Source organism: Sinohyriopsis cumingii, chromosome 7, assembly GCF_028554795.1.
Source record: "Sinohyriopsis cumingii isolate HCF-2022 chromosome 7, ASM2855479v2, whole genome shotgun sequence".
NCBI classification, from domain to species: Eukaryota; Metazoa; Mollusca; class Bivalvia; order Unionida; family Unionidae; genus Sinohyriopsis; species Sinohyriopsis cumingii.
In genome coordinates, this window is record NC_142967.1 from 90,942,787 (window position 1) to 90,961,061 (window position 18,275).

General features: G+C 35.9%; 1 protein-coding gene across 5 annotated transcripts in view; it reads right to left on the reverse strand.

Annotated features, from left to right (window-relative positions):
- LOC149795694 (dedicator of cytokinesis protein 1-like) overlaps nt 1–18,275 on the reverse strand; it is a 215,837-nt gene that overhangs the window by 57,266 nt on the left and 140,296 nt on the right. For all 5 annotated transcript variants that reach the window (XM_089965574.1, XM_089965572.1, XM_089965573.1 and 2 more), the window contains exons 40-45: nt 18,153–18,257; nt 14,136–14,222; nt 13,319–13,373; nt 12,224–12,305; nt 6,725–6,797; nt 4,748–4,834 (exon numbers count right to left, since the gene is read on the reverse strand). In XM_089965574.1, the coding sequence (XP_089821700.1) occupies nt 4,748–4,834; nt 6,725–6,797; nt 12,224–12,305; nt 13,319–13,373; nt 14,136–14,222; nt 18,153–18,257 (489 nt within the window). The remainder of the gene's footprint in view (nt 1–4,747; nt 4,835–6,724; nt 6,798–12,223; nt 12,306–13,318; nt 13,374–14,135; nt 14,223–18,152; nt 18,258–18,275) is intronic.

Sequence of the window (18,275 nt, forward strand, 5' to 3'; positions counted from 1 at the left end):
TATACCAAACTGCAGTACAGCAGGAATGATCAAATCTTTTTTACTGTTTTCAAAATTTATTAAAGATGTAATACTATGCTTCATGTCTTTTTCAATTCATAAAATCTGTCATTTGACCATTGCTGAGTAACCAACCTGTCATGAGAGACCACTGCTATGAGTGACCACCTGTCTCCATGCACAAATTTACTAATTATATAGTGTTATGAAATGTCATGAAAGACCACCTGTCTTGAGAGATCATTATTTTTTTGGCAGAAGGGATGGTATTTCAAGACAGTTATACTGTACACTGGTATGATTTTGGTCACGTAGTCCATAGTGGTCCCTTGTTGTATCTAGAAGTGCATTATAAAGAGGGGGTACTGTAATGTGATCAGATAAGTATTTTCTGCGAAACAAAAATTACTGAAAAATTATCTTTCTCCATCAAATGAATTACCTGTTCACATTAACATTAGAATAAGTAAGAGGTAGTGGAAGTGCTTGAGCATCCAACCTCTATCCATTTCAATCGCAAGGAGCACAATGACTGCTCTACTCAGACAGGATTTTGGTCTTCCATAAAAAAAGCTGAAAAAATTTTAAGTGGGGTTTGTGGGTCCTCCCCCAATGGCAGAGCCCCTGATCCAGGGGTCTAGGAGGCCACAGTCCCCTGGCCAAAAATGCATTTTACTCAAAAAAAACTGCTCCTGGCGCAACTTATGATCATAAAATAAACCAAAATAATCATTTGAAAAACTAACAAACTTACCAAAAATGTTTAACTTGAGTTTAATAATTTTACAATATTTATAGTCACATGAATTTTTTCTCCAATACTATTGATGCTGGAGTTATTTCATGTGTATGTCAGTGTTCACATTATAATTAAGTCCAATAATTTCTCAACTTTTGCAGCAAATTTATTATACTTCTCTTTTCATAACAAATCTGTAAAATAAAGACAAAAGTACATCAACTATGTACAAATAATCCCATACATTGACTTGTCTTTTTCTCCAATGGACACAACTTGTTGATATGCCAGTTGAGCTCTTCTTGCGGCTTTGGCAAATATTTCTTTAGCTTTCATTTTTGTCACCAAAGACTATTTTTTGGCGCAATGTGCAATCATCTCTTTTCCTTCTCAATGAGAGAATTTTTCCTTTCAAGCTGGTGCTTGGTGACATGCAGTGCGCTACTGAGGCTACATCTGTTCTCTCCTGCAAGACATCTTTTGTGTTATAGTAATTAATTGCACTTTTTCCAGATGCCTTCTGAACTTAAATTTTTCTGTATGCAGCTTCATTTGTAGGTGCTGTTCCAAACTCTTCCAACCACAATTACCGTAATTCAGATCTTTATTGCAGAGATCACAAAATGCCAGTCCTGTAGCGTTCAGTTTTCTTATAAACTGACCAACTAAATTTCCATCAACTTTTCACTCCAGCCATTCCCATTTCCATATGTTTTTGAAACCTTTATCTAAACTTTTTGTGTCATGATCTCTCTCAACAACTTGGATGCCATGTTTTGCAAGCAAACTTCTTCTTTTCATTGCCATCAGTTTCCATTAAACGAAGATTCATTGGATGAATTTAAACCTTTGACCAATCAGAATACTTTTTATGTGAGTAGTGTGCTAATATATGGAACGAATAATTTACAAGGGTCATTGCGGAATGGGAGCAGACAGACCGTTTTTAAAAAACCGGATCGGAGATGATATAAAAAACGGACTATATCAAGAAAAATCAGATTCAAGTCAGGAGAAAAGCAGAATTCCGCTTTAAAATGGAGAAAAATCATGTCTGTCTACTGAAAGGATAAAATTCTAACATGAAGGCAGCACAACCAAAGGTTATACATTTATGTTTTGTGACGGATACCTCTATTAGATCCCTCACCTGCAAAAGTTTCCTGGGGCAAATGAAGTCAAAACTCTAATGTTATTCTGGGGACTGCATTTGTGCAGCCACAAACAGGGTATGGTAATTGTCTGGGCAGTGATCAAACAAAATTCAACTTTCTCCTTTGTAAAACTGAGAAACCAGACTGGACATACCAGTCAACTGACTCCAGAATGTCTCAAACTGAGACAGCACTTTTGAAGGCCACACTCATGGAAGTCACTCATATTCGATGAGCCAAGATCTTCCAAGGTCATACCTGACCTTGCAAGAGTTCAGAGTATGCCAATTTAATGACCCACTTTAACCAAGAGCCAGTGCTGTGGGGTTATGTTTTGCTCCCATCATAAATAGAAGGAAGAACCTCTGATGGGAACCTTGGGCATTCTTTGTGCACCTCATATAGCAATTGTGAGTGCAGACCAGGTACTGCAGCTTAACTACTCTTAATGGATTGATCAAGGGCAGCGACTGAATAGCTATTATTTGATTGCCTGTAGATGGTCACCTATTCTTCAAAACAATATCAGGCTGCATCATTAATGTGACTGAGTCAAAGAAATGAAACTACGTAATTCATATTCACAGACAGTGCATGCAGCTCGCTCAGCCTGCACATGGAAGCTAATACTATCAGGAAGCAAGTCTGCAGGATAACAGTTTCAGTGAGGTTGAGAACAGAGGTTCAAAATGTAGGCAATTTCAGCCAAGTCAAGACCCAGAAGTTTGATTTTTGGGAGCAAGTTGAGTAAGTGGGGCCTGGGTATGCAGAAAACGGATAATAAGTCTGAAAGATACTTGTGGGCAATACCATCCCTTAGATGATGTCTGAATATGTTGGAATACATGGAACAGTTTCCCTTGATCATGATAGGGGCTTACTTTTTGACATCAAAGAGAAGTAAGAAGTTAGCAAATGGGAGATGGAGGTTAAGAGTAGTGCAAGATTAACGTGTCACCAGTCGGTGAAAACTTGCAGCTTCCCCTCAAATGCCTTCAGACTGGAGTGTCTTCTAGCTGCCAAGATCCTCTCCACAACTGAAAAACAGAACTCCTATTCATGCATGGCATCCCTGGCAAGATGAAGCTGTGAAGGAGAAGTTTATCTGTACCTGAATGAAATACCAATGACCATGACTGCTTGAGTCAACTGATTGAATCAGGTCAAGTCCATGACTGATCTCAACTTCCTGTTGGCTTTATAACTAGAGAGTCTGGTTTTTGGACTAACTCTACTGCCTGCTTTAAAAACAAATGCTCTATGTCCTTCTGTAACATTTATGCCTTCATGGGACCACTTGGGATCTTCATCAAAGGGGTTTTTAAATTGTTGCTTGTTTGTTGATGTAAAAGTAAAGAAAATGTAAGAAATCATATACCAAAAGGTGACAGCCGGGTCAACTTCTTAAACATAAATCTTGCATACACCATGTATACACCTTTTAACTGAATGATCCACAGAAAAAATGTTCTGGATGATCTAAAATGATGGAAAATTACACTGGATTTTGGAGACACTGTGAACAGTTTTGAGCAAAAGCTGGTAAACATCCAGTATATGGGTGGTCACCCAACAAAAGTATGGAGAGTTAATCTGCAAGATTATCTTCCTTTCATCTATAGTTAGTTTTTCAGGGATGGCTATATCTGGAGGTAGCAGAGGTTATTCCCTAATGTTAAGCTAATCAGGTAATGTATTCAGCCAACAATGAAAGTTTCACTTGTATAATCAATGTAACTAGCAACTAGTAAAACAAATTGGCCAAAATGGTTTGAAAAAAAGAAAGTACTAAATGTGTTCAACTCTATGCTAATGCAGTCAATTGTCTTTACAATGTGTGAAAACAAACATGGTGTGAAAACAAACTTGACAGATGCATGGAAATATGGATCTGCATGGACAAGCATAATATTTCCACAAAACTGCAGATTTAGTCTTACTTAGATGGTTTATTTAGTTCTGGTGGTTGTAAGTAACTCATGACAGTAAACAATCACATGAAAACCACTCAGTACATTTATCTTTGCAAAATTACCATTTTTTTAAAAGCCAAAAATTAAAGATAATGAGAACAGTGTAGCTGTTTTTCTGAACATACTGAAAGTAAATAAAAGACATTTTAGTCAGTCCCCAAAACCTGGAAAATGGATGTTAATACAAGGTATGGAGGCCTGTACTGGCCACAAGAAGCATTTTATGAGAAATAAGATAAACAGACTTGACTGTCAGTAGTAATAATAATAATAATAAAGAGAATAATGTCACTACAAACATTATGATGATCCCCAAGCTTGACAGTTCAGAAGATTTTAATAGTCTCTGTTCATATGACTTTCAATTTGTGTTTAATTTTCCAAAGTTTTATACAAAATCCACTTCTTGCCAATCAATGAATTATTGACAAGTGATAGTGAATCTTTTTGTTTCAATGCACACAAACACCATATTTATGTACACTGCTTCAAAGTCGGTTGTCAAAAATATATGGAGCTTTAAATTTAAACTACCCAGTGCCTCTATATGGGGCAGTGCCTCAAGATGGGAAAGTAAAAGAAAAGATGGCAGTGTTGGCAGTGTGTTCAAATAAATCACTGAAATATATTTAAGATTTATATGACGAAAATATAAATTTATAACACCAGATACAATGCAGTCTTCTCATTATCTTTTGAAGTAGACAGCTAAATATAAATCAGAATTATAATATTAAGTCAATGCCACAATATAACAAAAAATGCTACAGTGCTGTAAAAGTATATAGCTATAATTTTAGAATTGTAATAATGGTAGAAGGTTTCTGAGTTTGCTGCTACTAGCCAATGAGAAGATTGATAGTGTATATGAATATACTTACGATGATAGTTTCTCTAGCTGGAAACCAACACAAGATTCCTGGCAGTGGACTAGAAGTGAAAATGTTGGTTCTTTCCAACCACATCGTCTGAAAACAGCAAATGCAATAACCATCCTTTAAGAATCTCTTTTATCACATACCTAATCTGTTATTTAGGCACAAAAAATGATAACATATTTTTCTATATTACAAATATGAAATAGCACATCATGACATCAGAAATGATGTCATAGTATTATGGAATGTATGAGGCATCAAAATGTTTTTAAAAATCTACACTATTTTACATTTTTTAAATAATATCATATTTACTCATTCTCAAGTCAGGTCCAGCTGCAACTAACACTGACCCTGATCTGCCATCACATAATGTGCCAACTAACACAGACCCTGATCTGCCATCACCTAATGTGCCAACTAACACAGATCCTCATCTGCCATCACCTAATGTGCCAACTAACACAGACCCTAATCTGCCATCACATAATGTGCCAAAGTATCAGGGTCTATAAGATTTGTTTCAATGATTAATTAAGAATTTAATGGTGTTGTTTCTTTTTTGGAGTTTATTATGGTATAAACTATCAGTTGCTGAGTCCTACAGCAAATAATGCCTGAAGGGGTTCATGTAAGCTGTGTGAGTCAGTAACTGACACTTTATACCATGATATGTGCAGAAAAAAAACATCGTTTACAACTGCAATTCTTTGTAATTGTATTCTTTTATTTTTATTGTGCATTTTTAAAGACATTTTGTGTCAGTTTTTGAGCCTTATGTAAGCATACAAATTTTCAGAGGATATCAGCTATGTAGCTATTACAGAACAGGGATTCTCCATCAACAACACAATAGTTACATCAACATCAAACAAGTAATTCCAACAATTTTCTGTACAGTTAATACAGAAATAAACACAGTTTGGCCTGATCACATGGTTATGTTCTGACCAATGGAAATCTTTGGTACATTTACCAACTAATGCAACTGCTTCAGAAAATGTTGAATGGTTCCTGAGTAATGCTGGTTACAAGGTTTAACAGTAGTGGAGACTTGTTCTTTTGTTGCTTTTAATGACACTTTGAATACACTGACTAGGTCATGCCAAGGAAACTGGTGGGAAAAGGACAATAACTTATCAAACTTGGACCTGAAGAGATGAAACATTCAAAATGTACATAGCCAATTTGCCTATCAAATGGCACAGCTTGTGTGAACAACAGACAGACTGATGCAAGGACAGAAAAGGAGATTACTAAGGGACTCCTGAGTCTTGATGAGGAGATGAAATAAATGTATTAGCGTTCCCTTATAATAAAGAGACACTTTAAATTCAACAGCCTAAACAATATCTTGTAAAACATTTATTTACTAAAACAGAAGTGTACCTATAATAATGTATTTTCATTTTATAGATCAAACTGGTTTAGAAAGCAGATGTTTGCAAGCTGTATACCATTTAAAATACAATTAGACAACAAACTACCACCAGGCTAACTACTACTACCAACTCAAACTACTACTACTACAGAAATGAACCACTATGATGACTGACTCAGAATGTTTTGGGGCCATCCAGCCCTTTATGACAGGTTACCTCATCCTGTAATAATTAGCACATTTTCCATCTTACATGATATCACCAGTTTTTTAAAAAAAAAACCCACCTTTTTAATGCAGATGGGATGCCTCATATGATAATGACAAATGTACCAACTGCAAACAACACAGACCTTGATCAGCCACTGCATAATGTGCCAGCAGATCAGAGTCTATCTAGTTTGTTTTACTTATTACTCTGAACAATCTGCACAGACCTAGGTCTGCAAGTACATTATGTGATGAAAGGTTTGGGTCTGTGCAGTTTGCAGTTTCTTAATGTTATCTTTTTTGTTTCTGCTTTTATTTTTGTTGTTTTTTAAACTTCATTCTCTATGATTATGTGACAATATAAACACATGACACAAACTAGCACAAACCGTTAAGTCCCCCTTTCCCTCATCTATTGGTCTAGAATATGTGAAGAGCTGCACTTCATTGAAGTTATAATATCTGCAAGAAATAAAAATAATAATTAGATCACCAAAAACAAAACATAGTTTCTATGGAATGCTTGCACTGTCTGCAAGCCTTGCCATGATGTACCTCAATTAAATAAGATTTTGATAAAAGATCCAAATGTTAAAGACATCAATGCCAATAAAAAAGTAATAACTAGACAACACACTAACTGCTAATGTTAATAAAACTGTAACGACTATAGCACGAGAGACAGTGATTGATACAAGAAAAAAACTGAATGGAAAGGAAATTTTGTAGCAAATTATTATTCTCTTAAAATACTTATCCTAATACATTAATGTTAGAAATTACTTTCTACTACAGAACCAGCTCTCCTAGAGAGTTGTACCTGGTCCTCAGAGTATGCAGACTTAACAACTTGCTTGATATCTTGCCTTCTTGCCTTGTATAAGGAAAAGCCTCTGGCATCCATCCAGAATGTTCCCCATGCATCTCAGGCAGTAACTGAAATCATGTACTTGGTCATTCAACTTCACTTTGAGGGATCGATTAAGGACAGCAGAGATGCTGCCAGGATTATAACTAAAGACGGGATCTCCTCATCACCAAAACAATTGGGGAGTAAGTGTGTGTGCATGTGCATGTGTTTCACCATAATTCATTATTTACCCAACACTAAAATATCCATCCCTCTTTTTTCCAGCTCCACCTTGTTAGGGCTCAAACCAAAATCATCATTAGCTGCCCCTCTAGTTGTGTAATCATTAATCTATTGACTTTCTGAGTTAAACCGGTTCCTTATCTGTGTATGAAGCATTCTGTGCTGTTAACCCCACCTTTCACACTCTGCCATCAAGGGGCATTTGCATAGGAAATGTTCTCTAAGGTTGTTTTGATTAATTTTCCACTATTCACAGGTATTGTCTCATGGACATCTCTGCTCCAAAATGCATGTGATTGGGTGATTGCATGTTGTGTAAGTGTCAATATCCAACTTCTAACAGCCAGTTTCTGACAAAGAAGGGTAATTCTGCCCACAACTTTTGCCAATGCTGCATAACATACCTCCTGCCTTGTATGTTGTGTTGTAACCATTTTTACTATAACTGCCATGATTTCTAAAACTTTGCTTCAAAGTTTGGTTTCTTCTCTGGCAGTTCATCAAACCCATCATCTGACATTATTTTAGAATTACAGTCCTAAGTTTGATATGAAACTCCACTTCACCCTTCATTTTACTGTTCACTTTGATCATTCACACCATAACTGACATGAAACTGAAAAAAATATGAAAATTTGTTCCACCCAGCCATGATAGACTACAGCCTCATCTTCTGGAAATGGATATAACATCATGCATTTGCGAATGAGAGCACAGGGCATCAAATGCAAAATCCTTCAAGAACAAGCACACATTTTTCTGTCTGAAATGATTAGTGTAATTTCCAAGCACCCTTTTGTATTAACCTACATCTCCATAGTTTGGAATGGACAGACTTATTTTGATAAAATATGTATCCTTATGTTTTTATTATTATTCATGTTTATTAAGCTTATCGTAACAGTTAAATAATAATTCTATAATGAGCAAAGTGCATCTGTATATGTGTGACTTTTTAGTGACTTTGAACTAATTTGTGGAAGTTCTCAAAAATCACTACTTTTCATGTGCAATCATTCATAAACTTGGATGAATTAAGCCCTGTCAAGACACCAAATAGGTTCCATTTGGGAACATGGTAAGCGAGAATGGTCTGGATATGCTGTAAAGGTCCTTGTTGTGGGCAGATAAAGGTGGACAGTTTGTTGTCCCACCCTTTCATGAATAGATCTACCATCAGTCAACCCCATTATGTTGAAGACATGGTGGAAGACAGATGGATTTAAACAACTCCACATGTAGCAGTTGGCCTCTCCATGAAAATGAATCAGCCAGGACATTGTGCCTGCTCAGTATATTGGGCACACCAATGAAGGTACTCCCATACCATAAAGCAAAGGTCTGGTGACTTTGCTCCATCTTGTTTCACCATGACAGAGTTATCAGACATCACCAAAACTGTCTTTGTTTGAATGCAATCCCACAAGGCATGGGTGTCTTGAGAATAGCCTTCGTTTTCAGAAGGCTTAACTTAAGAGCCTTATCTAGTTGTGTCCACTTCCCACTTACCGTGACAATGTCCAGTAGCAAGAGGGCCATTCAGCCTATCAAACTGGCATCTGAGAAGATTGTGAACTCTGGTTGCGTGGCTTTTAATGGTATTTACACCACTAGCCACTCCATTTTTAACCAATGAATATGAAAGTGTTTGATTTCTATCAGGATTGCTATCTGGTGATGTAAATGACCCAAGCTAGGATGCCACAGATGGACAGCCATCCAATGTGGGTGCTTTTGAAGGAGGGAAACATATCAAGAGGCTTGCTGCCACAATGAACTGACTGAGGAGTTGAAAAAACATATTTGCTATGCTCAACTCTTCTCAATGCTTTCATGATACCAACAATGCATTTGGAAAGAAGACAAACCAAATTAATTTGAAACTCCATACTTAGATGAACAAAATGCTGGGAAGAAAAGTCCAACTTTTTCACACTGACTATCCACTCTATAGTACAAAATAAGGTAAAGAAAGTTGTTCATGTTGTGAACTAATACTGAACATACTAAAGTTTCTGCAGAATGTTATCCAGGTATACTGCCATCACTGTGGAGGTCATCCTGAAGAGGACTATGACACATGAAAAACATCTCATCAAAGGCTTAATGGCCGAGATAAAAAGCCGAATGGCAATGCATTAAACTGATCTTTGAGGAAAAAAATTATTTGCATGATGTTACATGAACAGGAATATTGAAATATACACTGGACAGGTCAAGACTTATTGCACATCTGATTTTGTCAAAAGGCACAGCTGACAGACATTGTCATTTCTATCTTGAATTTTTGGGCTTTTATGAATTGGTTGAGCTTGCTTAAAATCTGGTCTTAAACTTAACATTGGATTTTGCAAATAGGAATAGCCTGGAGTACAACAACCAGTGAAACTGGTTTCAAAATATCTTACCTGCCCATTTTACTAGTAACCAGTGAGACTGGTTTCAAAATATCTTAACTGCCCATTTTACTAGTAAAGTTTATATTTCATTCTGTAAGTGTCATCTTCATGGGTGGGTCACTTGGAATCTATGTTATTAATGAGAATGATGAAAGTGGAGGGGTTTGGATGAATAAGATATAAAGCCTTTCCAAAACTACTTGGATCAACCAATCATTTGCCAAGAGTAACTTGATCCAAGCATTACAAACCAGGAGTCTGGCAACTACAGGAGGACTGCCATGGGGGGGGGGGGGGTAGAAGCAGCAAGTCAATGCATGTTGGCAGGAGGTTTAGGGAGGAAAAACTAGTTTACTCTCTCCTCCCAGCCCACCTGCAATAAGTGTGTGTGGGGGGGGGAACAGTCTATTGCTCGCCTGGCCTCTTAATGGTTACTATGGCTGAGGATAACCCAATGTAATTCTTCTGGCATCTGTTTTCCTTTCTCCAGGATGGTTCTTGATGTGGAAGCCTAAAGAAATTTTAATGGATGGGTGATGGGATAACTCCTGTGCTGCCTGTTTTCATACCTACTCCATTTGCCCCCTGAAAAGGAAGGGAAAACCAAATGAAGGAAGCTAAGGGTCACTGCATAATGTGACTTCAAAGAAAAAAACTGCAAGAGAGTGTCCTTTCTGATGAGGTCCAAACTGCAGGAGGTTGTTTGGGTATTCACCACTGTGTGGTGAGCAACCCTGTTCATGACCTCTGCGATCCAGATAACAGCATCCCAAGAGTAATCATTCCTGGCCTTCTCTACTAAATGACATATAGGCAGGGAAGCCAATATGAGGAAAGGAGAAAGCAGAAAGCACGTTTTTTAACAAGTTCAAAAGGATACTCAATATTTTTCAGTCCACTTTTATGATATAGTGGGGCAGACATATTCACTATCATGAAGTCTTTGTCAAGGCTAGGCACTTCAGTATGGTACACATTAGGTGGCAAAAAGTTTACTGGAGAAGAACACATTACTATTGGGGGTGCAGATCTTATCTGAAAGGAACCCATTAATTTCTACAAACTTTGAAGATTCTGATGGATGAATGCTGTTCATCCTCCTCATCCACAAGCCTTGACCTTATAGGTCTTATTCACTAATGGAAGAGGACATTATACTGGAGTTAGTATTTGATAAATATCTTCATTTAATTCTGTCCAGGTGTAGGTCATGCTATAAGGAAATGATAGCACTGTGTCATCAGTGTGATGTGTCCGAGGTCTCCTGGTAAGGAAAGCTAAGAAAGCTGGCTTTGAAGCATCCTGGACTGAATGTACTATGGTTATACGATGCCAGTTCATAATGGATGGCTTCACTGTTGGCTCTATATACAATTCTGGCATCCGTGCTACAGGGGCAATCGGTCTGACTTGACACCTGGCTGGTCTAGGCAGTATATTCTGTGTATGATATCATTGCTGAAGGTGTTATGCGGGTATGTTTGTATATTTGAGCAGGTGGGAGAAGAGCAATCTCTGCATCCCCAATAAAGCTGGTGAATGATCTCGAGTTAGGATGAATACTTACCGGTACATCCTGTTTGGATGTTTTCAACTTGGCCCTTTATCATCTGAACCTCAAGGATGCTGGACCAGACATACTCAGTCAAAAGCATGCACTCATGTATGCACACACACATGCACATGCACATGCGCACACACACACACACACACACGGACAACACTTGGTATATGCCAAATATGGTTGTCCTCCACAACTTAATAGCAACAGCATTTCTTGCACTTCATAGACATCACAGCTAACTATTCAATGGAGAAACAACACAAGTTCAGGTATAAATAAATCAAATATTACATATACAATGCTCAATTAAGCCAATTCACATTCTTGACACATCTTAAGAAACAAAAACAGCCTGTGAACAACGCAGTGGTGAATAACTGAGTTACCAATCAAATCACATGGACAGTAATGAACTGGAAATGAATTTCAAATAATAGATATATAATGTTCAGTTAGTTGAATCACACTCAAAACATGTTTAAATTCCAATGGAGGTTTGCTGAAACCTCTTACAGTTGTAATAATAAGTCAAACTGGTTACATCTAGATAACAATATATATATATATATATATATATATATATATATATATATATATATATATATATATATATATATATATATATTTATATATATAAGGAAAGATGTTTTTATGTGCTGGATTTCAGAGGTAGCAAAAAGTCATTCCTAACATTATCTAAAAAAAAACCAGCACATATAGGTGACATTACAAGCTTTGGGAATGCCCAATAGCCTCCCTGAAGAATAAAATATAAATTCCATGCATGATCCACAAAGACTTATGACAAAATGTTGCAAAGAATGGAACTCACTTAAGAATCTTCTCACTAATCTGCTTATTGAGAAATCGAGGCTGCATCTCCATCACTGGTGTCACAGCATTAATCTGAAGATCTTGGGTCAGTTAAGGATTCAAAGTGATTTTAACTAAACAACTAAGAGGCCTGGATAGTAAAGTGGTCGTGTACATGCTTTTGTTTGATACTTGCTCAGTACTAAGTAACAGACGGTGGTTATTTGAACTAACTGTGATACTGTCACCCAATTGACATGGATCAGTTGTATCCTTAAATGGATTTCACAGACTGTATGGTCAAAGTGTTACTTACAGCGTCCATGCATAATCTCAACATAAGCACACCCATATGACAGTGAAACCAAGTAACCAGAATTGGACAATATTTACAATGACTAGATGATGACGATTTACAATGATTAAACGACAATGAAGGATTTCAGAACTTTATCACACAATGAATTTTACCACATGAGATTACATAGTGACATTTATGTGAATTAAAAAAATGTGGACTTAACTTTTCATTGATTGTCTGTAAGACGTGTCACATTAACATATTTTGGAATATTAAGGATTTTTCTGTCGAGCATTATGGATTTCAATGGATTTTATTACAGAAAGATGGACAAATTTTAAATGTGAATTTATTTATGACATATTTCACTCATTATTATAATTATATTTTACACTGGTTTTGTCACTTTTTGTGATCTATTGATATAACTATTCAGTTTAGCTTGTTTAAATCTCCAAAGTGCAGCTCTGACTTGCTGATGACATTTCGCCCTGATACCATTTTTGCCACACATTTCTCTCCCCCTTTTCTTGGGTCTTGCATAAAGGTGTTCAAGGTCAAATGCACATAAGCTGCAATTACAATGACCTTTAAAAACTATATGTAAATGAATATCTGTTATGGCCCCTGGTTTACAGTGTGTATATCTCACTTTCTCTCCCTCTCTCTCTCTCTCTCTCTCTCTCTCTCTATATATATATATATATATATATATATATATATATATATATAGAGCTTTAGAATTTGTCATGGAAGGCCAGGCCTTAGCTCTACTCTTAAGTAAACAAGAATCATGCTCTTGACAAAGGATACACTGCTTCTGTGATTCCTGAACATCCTTTGAGGGGTGGGCCAAAGTTTTCATTAACTGAAATAGTAAAAAATGAGAAATATTCTAACAAGCAACAAATTAAAAATAAGAAAGTAATAAAATCTTAAATAAAAAAAAAGGAGTCATAACAAGCATAAACTTTTATAATAACACTCTTAACCCCAAAAACTCACTCCTAACAGATTTAGATCTTAATCAACAGCAAAAGCTAAATCATTCTTGAGCAAATTTATCACATAAAATATTATTCTCTTTCATAACAATTTTAAATTCTTTCTAATCCTCTCATTAAAAAGACAAAGACCTCCTTGTTTTTTATTCTATCATTAAGTATGCAAAAAAGTGAAGCTTGTAAATTCTGGAACAAGAGGAGAAAAAAACCTAGTAAGATCCTAACATATTGGATGCCATATATACTTGCTTATTAGTCCAGTCTAATTGCAAACTGCCATTGCATAACGTGCCATCAGAACTGGGTCTATGCAATTTGTTATGAGTAAACAATACAACAATAAAAACCTTAATCTGCTGGTATATTATATGATGGCAGATCAGGGTCTATGTTGTTTTGCAGTTGGACTAAACTTATGTGCAAGTATTATGATAAGTACAGTCAGAGTGATATCATTGCTGTCTGGAACAATCATAAATAATCATACACCTCAAACTGTGATGAAAAGAAGAAAAAAAATCACTCATCCAATATGTCACGAGAACTTTCTCCACAACACTAATGAATCACAGGTGAAAATAATATGAGCAAACTTTCAAACTTGTTTGTTACAGATGGAGGCTCACCTCTGCATTGGGAAACAAACTCTGCATTCTGGCATTGAAGTCCTGCAACCTTTCATATTCCTTCCCTCTGTAGATGAACACCTTATTCTGCCGATTAAAAATGCCATTTACAATGCATGCATAATTCCTGATGTTATAATGTAAATAAAAATTTACATCACAATGGGTCATGAAATAAAAAGGATATCTAGCAAAACAACTGAGAAAATAACCAGGCGTGCATATTAAGCGCACAATGAAAACATTGCTGAAAAAAACAGTATTAAAAAAAGGCCTGACTGCTATGTCTCACATCACACTAATGTGGACTGGACAAACATATCCAGGTATAATATTTAATAACATAAAATACTGATCTTAAACTTAGATAATAATACTAGCGGCTAAATAAAAAATATACCACTTACTGAAAGCAGCTCCTGACAGAGCCTTCATAAAACTGATGCCTGAACAAATACTCATTCAAGATTATCTCTACATATGGTTAAAGAAGAATCTTGGACAAAGCACTCTATTTTGCTAGTCACAACATTTAATCTCAGCAATAGTTCAGTAATATACAGTAAAAAAAAGGACAGAGAAAGTGAATTCAAATGAACATTGAATAATTTACTTTGATAGCCACAGACATTCACTATCAAAATTTATCAAGAATGTGCTACAGAGCTCTGATAAAGATTTAGAACAAAGATCAATCAATATCTGAAAGTTCATAATATCCATTTTATGTGAGCCGACGGTTTTCTAAGAAAGTAGTGTCAATCTAACTTTGATGCAAAAAATACAGGAATACTGGAACTTTCACCACAAAATATTAGAAACATATAGGAATTCTAAACAAAAAAGAGTACTGTGTATGGAATATTATTATATGCTCATTTGTTTCCCCGTTAACTTTACATTGTCAGAATTGTGCAATATTACCCGATACTGAACCCACGTGCCAATACATATATAGCATTCACATGCATAAAGGAACTACTTTCTATTGTAAACAAACAATGGACGCAGACGGCAGCACTTTTGATTTGTAAACAAATTATGTACACTCGTGTAAGAGGCGCTTTACATTGTGGTTCTTTAAATTTGTTTCCTAATGAACTAAAACAGATGTTTCATGGACTGCCACATACCAGCTGCTTTGGCACATTCTGCGTTGATACAATGTTTCGGATTTAGGCTAGCTACAGTATACAACAGATGCAAGAAAGGGTCCTGCTGCTGCTGCTGCTGCTGTAGGGTTTAACGCCATCTTTCAGCACATGATAGGCTATACATGGCGGCCAGTATTAATGGTGGAGGAAGAACCCAGAAAACCCCTGGAAAGAACCACCGACCCACGAGAAGCTACTGGAAAGCTTTCTCACATACCCACATTGGCTGAATCTGAGACTTGAACCCATGCAGACAGAGGTGAGATGGTAGTGATCTGTAACGGAAAGCGCTTTAGACCACTCGGCCACTCGGGGCCCCAGAAAGGGTCCTTACAAATAACATACAAGTGACAAATCATACACTGTCTTCTTTAGCTGGTGATAAGAATGGCACAAAAAATATACATACAGTTTTATATCCTGAATTTCCTCAAAATGTACTTTCTTAGTTATGCAAATCCGAATTACATGAGCCATGTCACAGGTTCTCAATCTTGATTACACATTTCAAAACTGTACTGTAATTTTGATGATAAGTGCAATTACATCCTCCTTACTTCACTCAAAATGAAATAAGCATTAAATTTCAGTGTCTTTTTGATAATTGCAATTGAACGACTTCATATTTTTCCCACATTATGATTTCAAACATTCAATGACAGAAACAGAAACAGATTTGCAGATGTCAACATGCTTCTCCCTATCTTCTATCCATCCCAAGTATTTCATGTGGAATTGTCACATACAAATCCAGTCCATAATCACAAAATTTCGTAGAATCGAAAAAAAATACTAAAATCTATTCATTCCAGATCAAATGGAAAAGTTGTTGCAATGCACATTCATTCACAATATGACTCCAAATCTCAATTTTAACTAGACATGCCATTTTCTTTCGAAAGTTATGTCCAGCACGCGACTAAGTTCAAATTTATCTGGGCGGAGTTATATGCGCAGTAATAATGTTTTTGCTGTGCAATGATGAATATGTGCTTGTGTATTTGGTTTGGAATGTGGCATACATTTGGTTACTTTGTTTCGTGTAGTGTATTTTATTAATATAATTAAGCATTAGGTAGAATTAAAAAAATTAGCATATAATAAAAAGGTTATTACATCTGTATGGGAAAATATGAACTAGTTTTGTCGGATGGATATACTGCACTCCTAAGGTCATGCAGTATTTCCATCAGAAAAACTCGTTCATATTTTCCCCATACAAATGCTGTAACCTATAATTATATACCTGCTTTGTGTTCCATAGTCCCCTATTTAGACACTTAAAATAAGCCTAAACTTCTTCTGCTGAAACCATCATTTTCTTATTAGATTTAACATGACCATGGTGTTTGATTACTAAACCTGAGAATCTATAGGTTTCTTTCTTACCCTAAGTGGAAGCCATCTGCAAAGTTTGGTCAAGGAACTTACTCTAAAAATTATTCTGCAAAAATAATTTTTCTTCGAGCACAATGTCTCTGACCTTTTGACCTAAAAAATCAATAGGCGTTGTCCTTACCTTAAGTGCGAGCCCTCCACAAACTTTAGTCAAGATATGTGGGTTAAAAAAAGTTATTATGCAAAAACCATTTTCTTCTTTTGGTCACAGTGACCTTGACAACTGACCTTTTGACCCCAAAATCAACAGGCTTCTTTCTTACCCAACATGCAAATCATCCATCAACCTTGGTAAATATATATGGCTGAGAACTGTTCTGAAATCATTTTTCTTTATTCAGTCACAGTGATAATGACCTTGGATCTTTTTACCCCAAAATCAATAACAATATTGTAAAGGGATAGGCTACTTGCATATCAGTTCAAATTATTTTAAAAGTACAGAAGATGCTCGATTTATGCCACATATGCGCTCCCAGGGTTATGGCGTAGATCAAAATTGGCATACAAATTGAGAGTAAATGTGCTCACTTTGTCAGTGATGATATGTGCATGCAAGTCACAGGACACAGTCCCTGAAATGATGTAGCATTGAACACAGTGGCACAAACAATATTATTTCTTCATTACAAATTGCAGTAAAATGAAAATATATATTGTATTGATGTATAACGAGCATTATCTGTATAGCAAAAATTCTCCAAAAATCTGTATAAAAATCTGAAATTCAAGACATCCCATTCAAGTCTTTTTAATAAATCAATATGAAAAATTACAAGATTGTGTAAACATCACATAAATTTAACCATTACATACTCAATCATTTTTTTTCTCACATCTCACCTTTTCAAAATTTCAAAATGTTTCTGAAGCATAATATATTCAAGAATGATGAAATTTACTTCATAGTACTCGAAGATCATTTGAATGAATGGGTGGTGGCGGCTAAGGATATCACTTTTAATTTGTTCAACTCCCATAACATCCACATCCAGTTTTCAATTTTAAAAATGCATGATTGACTTTAAGCAATATCCTGCCATGTTAAGAAACGAGCAATTGCCAATATTTTTCTTCAAAATATTCATTTCCAAATTCTTTGAATTAACAGTAGACACAATTTCTCATTTTTCAGTTTTTAGTTTTATCAATGCATGAATGACTTTAAGTAATATCTTACTATATGTTTACTGTTGGGAACTGGCCGAAATATAAACAGAGATGACTTGTTTATCAGAACTGATCAATCATAGATTTTAATCAGCTAGCAATATTAACTATAGGTTTCATAGAGTACATCATTTTTTCATATTTGGGAACCAGCTTATATCCAGGAAGTCACAGTATCAGACCATAAATGGAAAAGAATCTGTCATATTATTAAATGTATTCTTAGGTATTAATTTTCCAAGAAAAAAGTTATAGTGTATAACTAGAGCACATTCAATCCAGTAGGAATTCATACCTGCAAAAATGAGGGAAATCCCAAGCCGAAGTATCCCACTCTGAAGTACTCAGGATCTGGCCTCATGTCATGTATAATGCACCTGTACAGTTCAGCTTGCCTTTGCTGTATAGGAGAAATGGA